This window comes from Diadema setosum, chromosome 1 (assembly GCF_964275005.1).
Source record: "Diadema setosum chromosome 1, eeDiaSeto1, whole genome shotgun sequence".
NCBI lineage: Eukaryota > Metazoa > Echinodermata > Echinoidea > Diadematoida > Diadematidae > Diadema > Diadema setosum.
In genome coordinates this window covers 39,053,566-39,067,128 of record NC_092685.1, presented here as the reverse complement: position 1 = coordinate 39,067,128, position 13,563 = coordinate 39,053,566, and the positions used below count along the sequence as shown (strand labels likewise).

General features: G+C 38.5%; 1 protein-coding gene across 1 annotated transcript in view; it reads left to right on the top strand.

The window, feature by feature from the left end:
* The first annotated feature begins 11,566 nt into the window (after nucleotides 1-11,566).
* LOC140236009 (uncharacterized) overlaps nucleotides 11,567-13,563 on the top strand; it is a 96,136-nt gene continuing 94,139 nt past the window's right edge. The window contains exon 1 of the mRNA XM_072315994.1: nucleotides 11,567-11,890. Coding sequence (XP_072172095.1) covers nucleotides 11,785-11,890 — 106 coding nt within the window. The 5' untranslated portion in view covers nucleotides 11,567-11,784. The remainder of the gene's footprint in view (nucleotides 11,891-13,563) is intronic.

Below are 13,563 nucleotides of genomic sequence, written 5' to 3'. Positions count from 1 at the left end.
TGCGGTGGATAAAGAAAATGACAAAGACTTGGATGAAGCCCAAGTACTGTATACAGTATTGTATGCCATATATTTTGCAGAATTTTGAGTTTCACAAGTCAGATGCTATTTGGCAAGGTTAAAACATGAACTTAGCCACTTGCAAAATTGTTGGGAAGTTCTAATTCATGGAAAATTAGGCTCAGTAGATGTATAGTTCATACAAGCAGGCTGTGTGCTACTATATGAAAGGCTGATGTGGATATACAGTACCTGTGGCCAGCATTTTGTAAGTTTTTTCATGAAATTCTAAAATGAAACTTCATTCCTTTCATTTATAAGCAAAAAAAAAAAAAAGGCTTTTGGATCAGTAGCGCCCTACTGAAGAGTACTGAGAAAACTCATGCTCAGCTCTAAGAGAGAGGAAAATTAAAGGACAAGTTTATCTTCATTCACACTTAGATTGAGTGGATGCAGCAATATCAGCAGAACACATCAGTGAATGTTTGAGGAAAATTGAAAAATCTGTTTGAAAGTTATGAGTTTTTTAAGTTTCTGTGCAGTCACTGCTGAATGAGAAGACTACCATAGTTTATGATGTCACACCCATACAGTGATATAAGGAAAAATGTAAAGAGAATTTCACAAAAATTTCATTAAAAAAAAATACACTTCCTCGATTTGTCAGTGACATACATGTTAAGAGAATATTATTTCCCCTACCTTCTGAAAAAGGCAAGTCAAGTGCTCTTTCATCATGTGAGAAAGGTGAAAATGTGAATTTTCTCTGTATTTCATTTATAGCGTTTTACACATGTGAGTAGTAGTCTTTTCATCCAGCGATGGCTGCACTGAAACTTCAAAAATTCATTATTTCTGAATTGTCTGATTTTCCTCAAACTTTCACTGATGTCTCATACCAATATTCTGCATATATATATATATATATATAATATATACTGCATTCTCACAATTCACATGTGTATGAAGGCCAACTTGTCCTTCAAGTATTGTACAAACTGGTCTTGGGTGCAGACTACATTGTACTGATTGCAAGAGTTATTGTGTACAGGTAATATGCTTGTACATGAGGGATGCTTGGGGATTTATAATGTGTGTTATGTCTCCTTGTCATCAGGAAGGTGGAAAGGATGAAGTCTGCACGCATGTTTACTTTTCCTCTGACATGGCAGATGAGGTTATTAGGAGAGGAAACAACAGCAATGTTGGGATAGCATGACAAAACATTCTTGTCATAGTGGAACAAACTTGGAATTCTTGTTGAATGAAAATGAGGACTCGACATCATCGTTTGGAAGCTATTCTTGCTCCAAAGTCTGTCCAATTTTATGTTGAGGTTTATCACAAAGAGACTGTGTGGATGAGCATGAAATATCTCTTTAGTATGTAGAATTTATTTTGTTAATTAAACGAAGTACATAGAGGTATTAGCAATGTGAGAGGAAAAGTCGAAGTTCATGACCTTTATTGTTCGTTGAATTTCATATGAGTGAAAGTGTAAGAAACTGTTACATCAGGGAGTTGTTACCCTTGGTTACATCATGTAATTAGGAAAAAAAAACAATAGAGAAATAATTCCAAGTTCAGGCTCTCATATAAAAAGTTGCTTTGAACAGGGGCATATAACTCGCAAAGGATGACACCAACTTTGTAACTTGTGGTATGTTTACACATTTTCTCTGATGTGACATTTCCAATGTGATATTGAACATGCTTCCTCAATCCTGCAAATTCTAGCACTTTTATCACTATTCTGATATTCTGTGATAAGTGAGTTACGTTTTCCTCTTGTAATAAACAGGGTGGAAATTTGTGAAATGTTGTCAGTTTTGAGAAATTGCATGCAGTTACTGTCATGGGTGATCTTACAATACCTTACTTGAATCATCAATATCTAGACAAATCCATACAACTACTTCTAGTCTAGCCTAGAGACTTCCTTGCTAGTTAATGTGATTCCTTGTATGAATTCTTTCCCCTTGTTCATTCAGTTTTATCCAAAAATGTGTGGGATTTCCCCTGGATGTAAATTTCACTGTCAGGAACAATGTTTCTGTTGCTATGGTTACATTGGACAAATGGTGAACTGAGCAGCTTTTTAAGCGTATAAAGTTAACTATGCATCACCTGCCGTCTCTTACTCGTCCGGTGTCAAGTTGTAGAAAAGGTTTATCTCTTTTTTTTTTTCCTGTAATAGAGGAACCACTAGGACGTAGGATGTTTCCTGGATTGAAGGTTGTTGTCATTCGCCCTTGATGTGACGATAACCATGCGTCGATAAGAATGTCTTTCCCTGTGTTTCCGTGTTGTTGTTGTTGTCTTATACACCTTCCTTCTTCCTTTCCCTGGCTGTAAAACAAACTTGTCGATGACATAGCAGTGGCATGAGGTGTCATTTTTATTGCGGAATTCTTTCGAAAAGGACGTCGCAGCATTTATACAGTTTGCCTCCTGTGGCGACAGTAATAATCGCACCGAGAGATCGGCATCTTGTCAATAGTTGATTGCGTGTTAAAGAGGTTGATTGGCGGAGATAGACCTTTATTAATTGCAGTTTGTGTTGACTTGGGAGACAAGAGCATCACTTCATATCATATGTTGGATTCTCTTAATGATTGGAAATGCCTGTGCTGCTGGATACAAAGGATAAGGTTCTTCTTTACCACTACAAGAACTCAGGTAAGTGTTGTATTTACAAAAAACTGGGGTATTTTTATCCACAAACAAGAACGAATAATGAAAAAAAAATGTTTAAAAATGTAGAGGGGAGAGGATGTGCTATAGTAGATTTTTATCAGATTTGTTGAAAAATTGTAGGTCAGCAGGTCTGCTTGTTTTCAATAGAAATGAATAGAGGGGGACACTTGATAAAAATCTGTGAAAGAAGGAATGAAGTTCAGCAAAGTTTAGTGTGTTTTTTTCTGACTCTATGCAGGTTCTTTTTATGTTCTGCTTGTTGTCTCATTTGTCTGTGTGTGGAGAGGGAGTTTGTTGTTGTTTAGATTACCCGTATCCATTGTTCAGGTAATGATACTTGATATCAAGTATTGATAGGTTCAGGTATTGATACTTGATATCAAGTATTGATAGGTTCAGGTATTGATACTTGATATCAAGTATTGATAGGTTCAGGTGTTGATACTTGATATCAAGTATTGATAGGTTCAGGTATTGATACTTGATATCAAGTATTGATAGGTTCAGGTATTGATAATCAATGAGAATTAAACAGACAGAAATTATGTCTCAACTGCTGTGCAGAGTTCTGGCTGAGAAATATGGTATCATCTAACTTCTTATATATGACATGTTCTATGTAATAGACATTTGTCATCAATTATGAAGTCATTTTTTCCACAGAAGGTAGAATGTATCACTTGCATGATATTGGGCCTTACGTACATTGTACCTACGTAATTTTGTATGGATTTAATTCAAAGTGAAACTGCTGGAGTTTTCTCCGAATAGGCCATACGTAGGTGTGCTTTTTTTGTTTCCTCATTCCAGGCATGTAAAGATGATGTTTGCACTCCAATTTTTTTTTTTTTTTTTTTACCCCCTCCTAGTTTGTTCGTCCACATCTTTTTGATGAGAGTGACTTTGGTTTTGCGTTGTGTTTCCCACAGAGCACAGATCCCTAGCTGCTTTGAAAGCCCAATAGGGATGTTGACATGGGTTCTCTTGCCTCGAAATCCCACGGAGGGTAAAGCAGGTTTGGGTATGACCTCTAGGTGACCTTGCTGTCTCTTTTCATTGGTATTTCACCTGTACAGGGGCGCCCATTATGACGACAGTTGTTGCATCCACTGGGGGTGTATGTGTGTCAAAGTTGACGCAGTCGTAGTTAGTCAATTGATAGTGCACTCTGTATGGCAGGGATGAAATGATGGATGAAATGATGAATTTCTGTTATTCGTGCCAGCCGATTTCCTTCAGGAGTAGGCAGATTTCCTCAATATTCCCTTCAGCTCCTTAAACCTTATTATTGCCAATGCCATGGAAAATCATAGATCTTGTTTTTGTTTATTTGTTTGTATGATTTATTCATCAATGATTTATCAATCCATTATTTTTCTGTAGCTCAATTATTCACAGTATCTCCTTCATGTATTTGTAATTTATTTTCTATGATTTTTTTTTGGTTATTTAGTTATTTTTTAATTAGATGTCTATTTAATTATGTGATAATCGTGATTGCAATGCCATATCAATTCCAGTCCTAAGTAATGAGTATCTAATGTAAGGCAGCAATACATGTAGGCTTATATCAAAAGAAAGCAAGCTTGGCTGCAATGTCTCATAGTACAGATTTTGAAAATGGTAGTCTGTAAGAATGATTTAAAGAAAAAAAAAAAAGATATTTAAAGATAACAGATAAATGCACACAGGGAATTTATGATTAGTATCATTATATGAAAGGTTTTCTGCAAGTCGGTTTGGCCTCAGCGGATTATGAACTGTGTTTCAGAGAAGACTGCGATTAGATGACACTTTTGACAGATATCTCAATCAAACATTGGCAAGAGCCCTAGGAGCCATTGACAAGATTGCTATCTACAGTTTCAAGCCTTATTGTTTACGTAGTGTCTATTACTTGAAACATGCCTTGTGGGGGGAGGGTGGAGGAATCTGGCTCAGAGCAGGTTTCACATGTGCATAAGAACTTGTTTGCTCTCATGTTTCTAAAACATTTTTAGATCTAGAGTTGTAAGTACATGTAGTGTTCAGACTTTGCACCAGGTCTCTTTACGTACTTACTGCTAATGTTGCACCTCATAAAACAACTATGTCACAAACGATATTACCACAGTCACTCATAGCCTATCAATCAAACATGTTGATATAGGTACATGTACATGTATGTGAATATGCAAGTGAATACAGGGTCAAGCTAAGCACATCTCTTAAGTCTAGCTTGAATTTCGGGCCGTTCAGACAGCAAATGCATTCCCCTCTCACCCTCCCTCTACAAACAGAAATGTATATGTCATGCATACTCCTACTTCCATTGGCTATTTTATGTAATCTGAGAAATGAATTTGAGAAGTGTGTTTCAAAGTTTTGCAAGAAAGATGTTTCAGCTTTGCTTTCAGACTTGCACAAATTATCAAATCAACATGAAACATGTTTCTAAGCAAATTCTTTTGTGAAGTGTGAAAATCCTGTGAAGCTTGATGTGAGCGAGCAAAACATATAAGAGCCAACACTTCCCTTAGATGTCAATAATTATTTTAAGAGACCCCTTAAATTTGATAGAGTGATAATGATTCTATTTCTACAATTTTTCCCTACAAGTGTGACTTTTGAGTTGGGAAACTTGATCATGTCTTTGGATTTCCGCTAGATAGGGAGGGTTAGGTCTCTTCAAAGGATCGCATGCATTTTTGCGAAATATTTTGTGTCAAAAGGTTTGAGGGAGGCTTTAGCCGATACGATCATGTTTACTTGAAGGATTAGAGATCTGTTGTGAATCTTTTAGTGACTGGAGAATAGAAGAATGTAGATCCTTGCTATATTCCAGTCAGGGTGCCTCGCACTTGGTGGTTCCGTAGAAGAGTGTTGTGGTGTCTCTCAAGGGGTTATGTTTTACCTGAGGAACAAGGGTGGGATTGATCACCCGAGTCATTCACATCTGCTGGAATTATATTCTCCTTTTTGCGGTGTGGAAGAGAGAGAGAAAACCGCCGCTCAGATCAACCAAGGTGGCTGTGATATGTGTGGTTGCTTTTGATGCTGAAACGGGAGATGAGAGCTGGATTTTGTCCGTAAATTGGTAGTGACGGATGGAACTTGTGATTTGATGATGTCCTCGAGTGCTCCGTGACGAGAGGACTGTAACAAGACCCATCTTTCCCGTCGGTATGGACAAGACGTACCCATAGCAGGTAGTCCAACCGTCAGTTCACACCTTTCTTTGCTATTTTCCGAGCCGAATCTTTCGGGATCAAAAAATTCACCCTGCATGAACTCTGAGATCTAAAGCATCATATCCTTCACCATGTTGAATTGATTTGAAGTAGATGTCATATGCATTTTGTTCCCATCTGAAATTGAAACATTTGTCATGCACCGCTTGTGGGTCTTCATGTGACTGCTGAATATATCTAGCATGAGTCATTTTAAACATCATCAAGCAGTAGTATGTAAGACATTCAAAGCAATTTACGATGAACCATTAAACCCAGGAAGTCGTAGATGAAAGGTAAACTTGTCAACCTGTGTGTGATGTGTGACATGTATGTCTGTGGAATAAATCATTCTGCAAGAATTCTGGAAGACATGAAAACTGGCATGTGATAAGTTAAATGCTGATTAATGTGAATACTAACAGATATCTTTTTTTTTTTTTTAAATCAAGCAGAGCATGACTTCTTCGAAAGATGTATGAACTTAGGCCCTTCTTGCCCTTCAACTGATCATTCTGACATTTTTGTGAGGGCACCTTCAAATGAAAGATTTCTAATGTGATTGTGTAGACCTTTGAAATAATGGATTGACATATCCAGGTACAGTCAATATGATCAGTTCTTATGAATGCAGTCAAATATGATTTCCATCGATGGGTATTAGGCCCCATCCCATCTTTTCCAAATCCTGTTTCCCTATCTCAACCAAATTGCATCTTTAGATACCTTATTTTGCAACAGAAGTGGCATGTAATGGCAAATTTCAGGTAAATCTGCATGATCAGTTGTACTGGAAGTAGCTTGGCAACATGTGGAGGCAAGGCATGGCCGTTGACTGTTCCTCTGTCAAATTAAGTTTCTACTGCAGTCGGGTTACGAAGAGAATGCATCCAATTTCTGTAGACATTATGTTACAATATGACTTGCTGACTGTGGAGGGATTGCTCTGACACATTCACACCAGGAAATAATCATATTAAGCTGCTATACGAACAGTTTTCATCACAATGTTTATCCCATGATGCCTTGCAAATGAGGGGATTGACCGTGTAAATGTTTCCTAGCTGTCTATTCATTGCTTTTGACTTCAGACATTCTTCACACACGACCCCATAATTGTGTGTTGCGGGGGTGATTATTTTGTTTTGAGGTGGTAATTTGAGAAAGCTGAAAATGCCATCAAATTACCAAATTATGTTGACATACATGCGATTGGTATATGGATAATTGCCGAGTTTGAGATCATTCATCATAAACTGATACCCACAAGCAATGATGAATTTGTGACATTGTATCCACATTGGCCGTCTATGATGCCATTATATAACAATATTGACAAGAATGAGGACACATTTCCACCGGCTTTTGTTGAGGAACCTATAAATAACAATCACAGGTTTATCACAATTAGCATGTTCTTTAACTTTTACTTCCAGAGTATAAATTACATCACACTTTGACGCTACACTTCCAAAATAATGGTCATTTTCATATTTTATGTCATAATGTGGGTGTGTGTCCAAGCACAGTTGAATGTGCGCTCGTGAATCAACATTTATGGTAAACAATCTTTGGACTCGATCCATCAAATTTTGAGACAGTGCACAGGTCTATCTGTCACATGGAATCCCATAACATTTGCAAACAGTGTGAATTCAGTCACGTACCGCTACGGATGTCAAGATCTATGTCGTAATTTTGAGAGATTAATGCCCTGTCACCGGATCTTGTTTTTGTCTCCTGGCATGTTGGCACAGTGCACAAATGCGACGCTTCGCTTCAGACACTTCAAAGCGGAATTGTGAATGTGTGATTCACTGTGAATGCTTTTGGACTGTGGGTGTTATTCAGAACACTGCATTCAGAGTAGTTTTTAATTATGTAGAGTCAATAAGGTGGGAAACGTCGGATTAACCCACAAGATCTGGGTCTCTGGGTTGAAGGCGAAGCACAACCAGACAATTGAGTCGTTAGTCTATAATATTTGCCTTGACCGATATACTGGTGTGCCACGAACTTTGAAGTTAGGGCAGTGCAAAAGTAGGCAGTTTTGTTTATGCATGGTGGCATGGACTCCTAATCTGTTCAACCCAATTGCTTTGCAGTGATCGAGGCAAATTGACATATAGTTAAGTCATTAATTAAGAGAAATATGTTGCTTTTACTGCAAATGATGCAGACCATTATGACAACTAGTATAGTCTATCTCTTCTAATACTGAAATGACACTCAATGGTCCATGTTTATCAAGTTTCAGGTATCTATGCAAATTAGATTGTGTGATGGTGTTATCATCTCACAACTCGTCGGGCTGTTTGAACATGAATACTGATGTGAAAATCATATTTTCCTCTATAGTTACATTGTACATTGAGTAGCAGGTGTAACCCCTCTCCCATATAATGAGTCAGCTTTGCGAAGTTGTTAGAACTCCCCAAATGATTTATTTGAAGGATATGGCTTGTTGATTTTGATGTCACTGTTAGAAGGGAAACTTTGTGAAGATTTGTGGGTAGGTCCGTGGGAAACGTGAGGCGATGACATCATCATTTCATGTGCAATTTGCATTTTGGGTTCTAACCTCTTGCAGTGTTACTTTTTAGCAACTGTCTCCTGCTGTGTCCATTTGGCTTTTGATAATAAATCTGTGATTTCTTAGAATCTACTCTAGTACGATGTAAAGTTTCACTTTACCAGTACATCAGTTGGTTCAATTATTTTTATTGCTCTGCTTCTTTTGATAATACAACTTGATCTCATTTTGCTACATTTTTTTTTAAATGCTGCTCAAAGGGTGTGTTTATCAACTCTTTATTTTGGCAGAAACAGGTTTTCCAAATGGCTGGCAGGGATTTTTTTAGAGTTGATAAAGGCAAAGCTGTTTTGATTATGGAGTTCGGAAAGCCTTTTTGAAAATCGCAAATTTGTGCTTTCTGAAACAGGTTTCAGCCGGAAACGTGTTTCTAGAAGTGAGATAAACACAAAGCTGCTTTGAAACAACTTTGTATTACGCGTGCGGTGTATGACCCCTTCTCCTGATCAATCCTCGGGTCAAACGGCGCAATGCAGCTGCGCAGTGACATGACCAGTTTTCGTGTTGGCTATGAGTTGATAAACATGACTGATTTCGGAAGGCATTTTTAAAGGGCTTTGGAAACGACTTTTGATAGCGGGTATGGAAGGCCATTTCAAACTGGGGAAGGATGATAAATGCAGCCTATATAATACGCAGTATCATGAAAGTCACCTTCCTGGAGTCATTTTTCTTAAAACTGCAAGAGTCATTCGTACTTTTTTCTTTCTTCTTCAAATTCATCATTCAGGGTGCTGCAAACCCACTAGTACATGTACCTGTGTGCCCAGGGCAACAAAAACTCGCTGTTGGGCTAGTTCAACCGTTTTGATGCCAGTGAGTCAAATTTGCACAAGTTTTATACACAACCCTGTGGACAAGTAATTAATGTGGCATGCAGAGGGTTAAGTAACAAAATAAGGGCCCCTCGCCTGAATACCCATTTGGACCAGTGGGATATTTCATTTATTGTCCCACAAGCCAGAGCATTTCATCTTGTTATCGTCAAGTTCACTTTAAATAATTTGTTTATTTTTTTTCTATTTTCAATTCTGAAGTATGTGTCACCTAATGTTATCCAATCTTTTGAAAATTGGAAACACATAAACAAAGAGAATAGTCATGTGTGATTCAAGTTCCACTGTGAATACTTCTGTCAAATGTAATGAATTAGATTTTTATCCATTTTTGTGCAATTGTAAAATAATTTTTTTTAAACCTGTTAAAGGGAAGTGACTGGAAATGCATGTATCTCATCACTATTACCCAATATTCTGCTGACTGCAGTTGATTTTAGTTGAAATGGGTTGACAGTATACCCTGGCTATATCTTGGTTTGAGTATCAATCACAAATAGGCTGTGGCCTCATTTGCCTTGAGTCATTATTTCCGTGCTCTGTCAGTGTCCTTAGACAGGCATGTTACTTCATGGAGGTTACAAATTTCAGTGTACTAAAGCATTATGTATTTAGATTAAGAATGAAATTTGTCTTGGAGAAGCAAACATATTTTGCTTTCCTTGCATGAAATGGTAGCCATTGATTTTAGAGTGAAGTTTGGATATCATTGATCTCATTTTTTGTTGAGGTTTCCAGAAGTGAATATGAAAGTGGAGTGTCTGTGACAAGACTAGCCCTAGGAAAGGTCAGCTGGGCGGGTCAGATTATTAATATCTCATATCTGGTTTATATAGTAATTGCTTTTGAGTTGCTCGTTGATGTTAGGAAAATAACTATCGTGGAGGTTTACTATTGATACTACTATTACTGCAGCAAATATTTGATTTCTTGAAAGGAAATAATGTCTGAGAAAGGACTGTTGGTGCAGTCAATCAAGATCATAAAAATATATGAATTGATGAGGTAACTATATCATCTGCAACAGTAGAACAGAAGTGAAGTCTGGCTCCCTGACTTTTTATGGCCTTTTCTTTAATCATCCATGAATTATTGCTTGGTTGCAAGACAGCGTGATTAACATTAGACAACAGAATGAATCTGAATAAGGCTTAATATGTGACTTGGGCCAAGCAGAAGATATTTCACCCTTGGCATTCAAAGTTTTCCCCATTTGTTACGTACAGTAAGTACTCTAAAACATGATATATTCGCGGCATGAAATTTTCGCGAATCAGAGCCGACGACCTTTTGGCAGCATGAAATTTTTGCGAACTGCCACTGGCATTCATTGCATATAGTGTAGACAAGAACTTTCGTGTGCATATTAATTTTGTGAATCTTGGCGCTCGCGAAAGTCGCAAAATTAAAACGCTCGCGAACATTTCTCGTTTTACAGTAATGCAGAGGTTGGATCTCAGAAGCAGCGCACAAACCAAAATGTTTGGAAGGGAGACTAAAGTCAAATGTAACTTCCTCCCAGATCGAGCCCGAAGCAGGCAGGATGACATGCAGACCCCACCAGAGATTTATATGTCAAGGCACGGCTGACACAAGAGCATCATTTGTTCCCAAACACAGGGCCCATTATCTCCCTACCAGCTGTCTTGGGCTTTTGTTCTTGTAGTTTGTCCCATCCATTCCCTAGGAATTTCCACTAACTCGGCCGTAGCCTCCCCCCAGTAACCTTCGGTGTAACTCATGCTGCGGTTTCTCCTGTTCAGCACCTCTGGCAGTGGAGGGGGGCCCCCATGTGCTAGCACACACTCACACACAAAGACACCACAGTCAACATTTCACCAGTGTGGATCTGCAGGCGGGTACCAGCACAGGATCCCCATCATTGTTGTGCACCGACTTCTTGCATTAGTTTGCGTGTGTGCGGGGGAGAAAAGGAAGAAGAGAAGACAGGACAGGGTCTGCCCTTCTCTCTTTCTCTCTCTGCAGTTTTCTGTGTCTCATCTCTTGTCATTTCGAAGTCAGTAGACTCAGAGAATAATATAACAAAAAGTCACAGAGCGAGGAAAAAAAGAGAGAAGCCGCAGCCGAAGAAAAGTACATTTAAAGAAATGCACACCGCAACTATGCGCAAATAGAATGTTGTGCCTCCCCCAAGAGAGGTAGACTGGGATGCCACGAATGTGCACTGTGCCATGAAGTCACCCTCTCTCTCGCCCTCTTTCTCTCTGGTTCTCTGACTCTATTATCACAGCGCCATAGTCTGCATGGTGTAAATGAGTCCATATCACTTTGGGCGATAAAACTCACTGAAGAGGAGAGGGACTAAACTACTGTAAAACTGTGCCGCCGGATGTCACAGTACAGGATGCATTGACACACGGGGGGAGGGTGTCGTGCATCGTCGCGTGGTGAGCGTCTCGGATAGACGACGTCCCGGCCCTAGGATAGGATGGTGGACGTGTGCGGATATAATGGCAGAGAGATTATCAGGGACCCGAATAAAATGGATAATAATCTGGATTCACTCCTGGACCTCGAGTTCAGTTTCATGACGGGTATGTGACTAAAAACAATTAGTATTCGTATGATTTTTGTTTTGGATTTTGTGATTATCTTCCGACGTTGTCAATAGTGAGTGTTTCCTTGCATTACAGTGCAGTTGTACTTTTACAAAACTTTTTTTTCAGTGGAAAAACTCATATGGAAGGGGACTGTGGAGATAAGAAGAAGATCCAGTGAATGTAGGCCTATACCAGGGAGATGCACCTCCCTGCCTATACAATGCATGAAAGCACTTCTCAAATACTTGGCCAAAACATATTGGTAGTTCAATATATATATATATATTTTTTTTTTTTGCCAAGAAATGTTCAAGTGGAAACCAATCCCATGATTTCGGGAATAAAATATTTTAGTTTTGCAGCTATGTGCCCTCTTGGTTTGCTCTGTGAAGATGATAAGTAAAATGATATAATGTCATCAAATTGCAGAACGTAAATTTTTTCTTGCATCAATCGAATAGCGTTCCTATCATATGTCATCTCACCCATTGTTATCGATGATGTAGGTTCAGAAATTGTGCTTGCGGCTTACCATCCCTCTCCCTCTTTCTCGATAACAGTAGTTGAACTTTGCAGACTCTCAGTTTCAGACTTCTCATTTTACAAGCAATCAAAAATGTGGATTAAAGTAGCGCACAAACTGTCAAAAGCTACAAAGGCGAAGGTGCTCTGAACTTGTTGAATGTCAGCTCATTAGGACAAATTATTATTGAGTGAATGTGAACGATGTACTGAAAATGCACCCATTCACACGCTTTCTTAATCGCATGCTCTCTATATTGCCTGTATAAAAGGTCATTTGTGGTAATGCTACAAAAAAAGTGTTGATTCACGTCTATGTTGAGTGAGGATCCTAGAAATGGATATGAAGCTCAAAGTGAAATTCATTTCAGCGCTAACAGTGTTTTCCTGTGGCTAGTTAGGAAAGGAAGAAGATTAATGTCACTTAAATGTCATAGTGCGGCCACAAATGGGGTCATGCATACTTGTCTTTATTAATAGACCCGGCAGACAACCAAAGCGCTAATTTGAACAAATCTCTCGGGATTTTTACCAGGCTGTCATTATTTTATAGTCCTTGCTGTTTTGTAGACTAAAAGTGGCTGATTTTATGTGAAACATTATATGCTGCCCTGATGATAAAGAGATGTTGCTTTGTGAATGTAGTACTAGTTAATATATAATTTGACAGAGGAAGCATAGTAATTAAATAATGAGATTTATTACATTGCACCTAGAAAACCACAATGAGAGTGTGTGACAATGTATTATTGTAATGGTAGAATTGATGCACTGCAGTAGACCTGAGCTGCATGTTGCCTGTGTTCCAACTGTAATCACTTCACGGTATAATGTTGCAGTGGAAACTCTGCAAAGGGATTCGGTTTGGCTAAATACGGGATTAATATGCTTTGTTGTTTTTGTTGTTTTGTTTTTTAATTCTAGTGGGCAAATTTAATTCTTTTTTTCTTTGTTTTTTGCTGGCTGATATAGCGAACTGTCTGATGTAAATGAGGTCATTTTCTGGCCCCGAAGACATGTCTATACATTACGAAATTTTGTACCCTCTATGTCTTCATGTGCCCCCATGCATAATGGAACATGTCTTGAACATAGACTGTAAAAGATGAATGGTGGTGATGACTCGATGTTGGTGGGGGGGGGGG